At 44.2% G+C, this 4,460-nt stretch overlaps 1 protein-coding gene across 1 annotated transcript; it reads right to left on the minus strand.

Moving 5' to 3' along the window:
- Positions 1-256: 256 nt before the first annotated feature.
- LOC132043237 (uncharacterized) lies at positions 257-3,153 on the minus strand. The gene is made up of 5 exons (XM_059433717.1): positions 2,975-3,153; positions 2,396-2,570; positions 2,181-2,265; positions 1,492-1,723; positions 257-788 (listed from the first exon to the last, which is right to left on the minus strand). The coding sequence occupies exons 1-5, from the start codon at positions 3,151-3,153 to the stop codon at positions 257-259; spliced, it is 1,203 nt and encodes a 400-aa protein (XP_059289700.1).
- Between the last annotated feature and the right edge of the window lie 1,307 nt (positions 3,154-4,460).

Genomic DNA, 4,460 nt, shown 5'->3' on the forward strand with positions numbered 1-4,460 from the left:
ATTCGAACCTCTCGGAATCGACGATTTTCTGAAAAAGGTCCGTTTACCAAAAAGTCAACTTTGGATCAAACATTTTTTGGTTTAACGCCTATTATCACAAAAACCAATGTAATATTCATCCGATGACCTCGAAAATCATACCACCTATCCTCGCAAGTCTACTATATGCTAACGAAGCTCGGGGAAAGGTTAACAGGATCAAAAGTATCGTATCAGCCGAACGGGTCGTTACATCAGATACCAATTAAACAATCGCTCATCCTCCAGTGTCAAGGAAGTGGAACGGGGAAAAAGTACATGAATCAGCGAACAACTGGGGATATCTCTCGTGCATATCAGACCCGGTCTCCCAAGTAGCCTCCTCAATAGGACGGTGCTTCCATTGAACCTTCATAGAAGCAATCTCTTTGGACCACAACTTCTGAACCTGCCTATCCAAGATCGCTATCGGCTCCTCCTCAAAGGTCAGATTCTCATCGAGCAACACTAAATCCCAACGGACAATGTAAGTACCATCAGAATGGTATTTCGTCAACATTGACACATGAAAGATCGGATGAACACCGGACAAGCCTAGTGGCAAGGCCAACTCATAAGCAATGTCACCAACTCTACGAAGAATCTCAGAGGGGCCAAGATTCCTTGGACTCAACTTGCCCCTCTTCCTAGATTGCATAACACCCTTCATGGGTGAGATCTTTAGAAGCACCTGCTTGCCCATACCAAACTCTAAATCTCGAACCTTCCGGTCCGCATACATTTTCTGTCCACAGACTCTCTCAACAAATCTGTACCCCACGGGTGAACCTCAAATGCATTAAACCACCCAATAGGAGAACGGCACCTCCTACCATTCAAAGTCTCGAACTACGCCATATCGATATTCGAATTGTAGCAATTGTTGTATGCAAACTCCGCTAGGGGTAAGAAATGGTCCCAATGACCACCAAAATCAGTAACACATGCTCTTAACATATCCTGGAGCACCTAAATAGTCCTCTCAGATTGACTATCAGTATGGGGATGAAAATCTGTACTCAGGTCCAACTGGGTACCCAAATCTATCTGAAAAGCCTTCCAGAAATTGGAAATAAACTGGGGACCTCAATTCGAAACCATGGAAATAGGGACACTGTGCAATCGTACAAATCACGAACATAGATCCTGGCTAACCTATCCGCAGTATAAGTGACCTGAACTAGAATGAAATGAGCGGACTTGGTCAATCGGTCAACAATAACCCATATAAAATCAAACTTCCCCAGGGTCTTCGGAAGAGCCGCAACGAAATCAATGGCAATCCTCTCCCACTTTCACTCGGGAATGGGCATCCTCTGGAGCACAGCACCCGATCTCTGGTGTTCATACTTCACTTGCTAACAATTCCCACGCTTAGACATAAAATCTACAATATCTCTCTTCATCCTCCCCTAACAGTAGTGCTACCTCAAATGACGATATATCTTCGTGCCACTCGGATGAATGGAGTACATTAAACTATGGGCCTCAGTCAAGATCAAATGAATCAAATCACCAACATGAGGAACGCACACACATCCCTTGATCCTCAGAATGCACACACTATCAAGAATGGCCTCCTTGGCCTCACTCATCAGAACCTTATCTCGAATCTTACACAACTGAGCATCCTCAAGCTGATGAGCCCTGATCTGCTCTAATAGGGACGATCTCAACTCAACACAAGCTAAGACTCTGCCTGGAACTGAAATATCAAGACGAACGAAACTATTGGCCAGAGTCTAAACCTCCATGGCCAACGGACGCTCGAAAATAACCAAATGGGCTAAATTCCCCATATTCATGGCCTTACGACTCAAGGCATCAACAACAACATTGGCTTTCCCTGGATGATAAAGAATAGAGATGTCACAGTCCTTCAGGAGCTCCATCCATTGGCACTGCTTGGAATTAAGATCTCTCTGGGTAAAAATGTTCTGAATGCTACGGTGGTCGGTGAAAACCTCACAATGGACACCATACAAGTAATGCCTCCAGATCTTCAAAGCGAAGACCATAACTAGTAACTCTAAATCATGGGTAGGGTAGTTTCTCTCATGGATCTTTAACTGATGGGAAGCATAGGCTATGACACTATCTTCCTGCATCAAAACAACACCCAAACCCGCGAGATGAATCACAATAGACTGAGAAGTCCTTACCCGCTACGATGTGCAATGCTAGAATCGAGGCTGAAGTCAAAAGGGTCTTGAGCTTTTGAAAGCTCTCCCCACAATTATTGGACCACTGAAAGGGAACATTTTTCTGAGTCAATCTGGTCAATGAATAAGTAATAAAAGCGAAACCCTTCACAAATCGACGGAATAGCTGGCTAATCCCACGAAGCTACGGATCTCGGTCACAGTAGTGGGCTCACCCAATCTCTAACGGCCTCAATTTTCGTGGGATCAACCATGATCCTATCCTTAGACACAACGTGGCCCACGAATGCCAAGGACTCAAGCCAGAACTTGCACTTAGAAAACTTGGCATAAAGCCTCTTCTCCCTCAACAACCCAAGAACAATCCTCAAATGACGCGTATGCTCCTCGCTACTCTTGGAATAAAACAAAATATCATCAATGAATATAATCACAAAGGAATAAAGATATGGCTCGAAAATGCCATTCATCAAAGTCATAAATGCAATTGGGGCATTCGTAAGCCTAAAAGACTTCACAAGGAACTCGTAGTGGCCATAACGAGTCCGGAAGGCCGTCTTCGGAACACCCTCGGCCCGAATCTTCAGTTGTAGCCTTACCTCAAAACAATCTTCGAAAATATCAAAGTACCCTAAAGCTGGTCGAACAGGTCATCAATACGAGGAGCGGGATACTTGTTATGAATGGTGACCTTGTTCAACTGACGATAATCAATGCACATCCTCATAGTACCATCCTTCTTCTTCACAAATAAAATAGTAGCACCCCAAGGAGAAACACTCGGCCTAATAAACCTCTTACTCAACAGATCTTGGAACTGCTCCTTTAGCTCCCTCAACTCAGCGGGCGCCATCCTATAAGGAGGAATAGAAATAGGACGAGTTCCCAGATCCAAGTTGATAGAGAAATCAATTTCGCGGTCGGGCGGCATACCCGATAAATCAGAAGGGAAGACCTCGGCAAACTCACTCATAATAGGCACGGACCTAAGGGGCGAAGAATCAACACTAGTATCGTGAACATGGGCTAAATAAACCAAACACCCCTTGGCCACTAGCTTTTTCGCACGGATATAGGAATGATCTTCTTCGGAGCGAGACTCGAAGTACCCCTCCACTCTAATCGAGGAATACCAGGCATAGCTAAAGTGACTGTCTTGGCATGACAGTCTAAGATCATATGGTAAAGATATAACCAGGTCATACCCAAAATAATGTCGAAGTCAACCATATCCAATATCATCAAGTCTACTCACGTATCATACCACATGAAAGTAACTAAATAAGACCGAAAGACTCAATCAACAATAACTGAATCTTTGATTGGAGTAGACACGAATAGGCACACCAATATGATCACCACACAAGTCCCAATCAACAGCATGATAGACAGACACATAGGAATAAGTAGACCCCGGATCAAACAATACCGAAGCAGGTCGATGTCGAACATAAATATTACCTGAGATCACAGTATCAGAGGCCTCCGCCTCGGGCCTACCGGAAAAGGAATAGCAAAGACCACCACCACGACCATCTCTAGAGGCTTGCGGACTACCTCTACCTGACTGGTGTCCACCTGTGGTCTGATAAGAGCCACCGTGACTGAATGAGTATTGCCTCTAACTGATGAGCCAGCTCTGCCACTAGAAGGTACTGGGGCCCTAGGAGTTTGGAACCTGGAACCCTGCTAGGACACCCTTTGCACTGACCTGGGAAAATCTCTCAACCATAAGATTGCCCAGCTCCATACACGTAGCATGATCTAGGAGTTGGAGGTCGATGCACAGAAAGTGATGAACTGTCACGCCCCAGAACCCACCCTAGGCATGACCGGTATCCGACGTCATGAACAACATCAGAAGAACCTAAAAGACGCAGTAATAACACTTGAACCCGCCAGGTCCAATATTTACCTCCAACAATTATAGATATAAATGCAATCAACATATATGAATTAAAATCAGCGAAAGTCTTTAATGAATCAAATACTAAGTCAACGAAACAACGTGCCTGAAAATTAATCAATAACTCGACAACTACCCATAAGAATGAATACTATGGAGCTTCTAAGAGACACAACAATCATCTAACTTTGGGACGCAGCTCAGAAATCTAGAATGATAAATAAATAAATAGGGTGTCCACGAATGAATGTGTGGGCTCACCAAATCAGCAGCAACAGCAAGTCCTTCCTAAGCGCTTAGAGTATCAAGAACCTGCTCTTCTCTGTTACCTAACATACCATCAAAAACAAAAATGGTATGCCTAAATACTTCGT

The sequence above is a fragment of the Lycium ferocissimum genome, unplaced genomic scaffold, assembly GCF_029784015.1.
Source record: "Lycium ferocissimum isolate CSIRO_LF1 unplaced genomic scaffold, AGI_CSIRO_Lferr_CH_V1 ctg22237, whole genome shotgun sequence".
NCBI lineage: Eukaryota > Viridiplantae > Streptophyta > Magnoliopsida > Solanales > Solanaceae > Lycium > Lycium ferocissimum.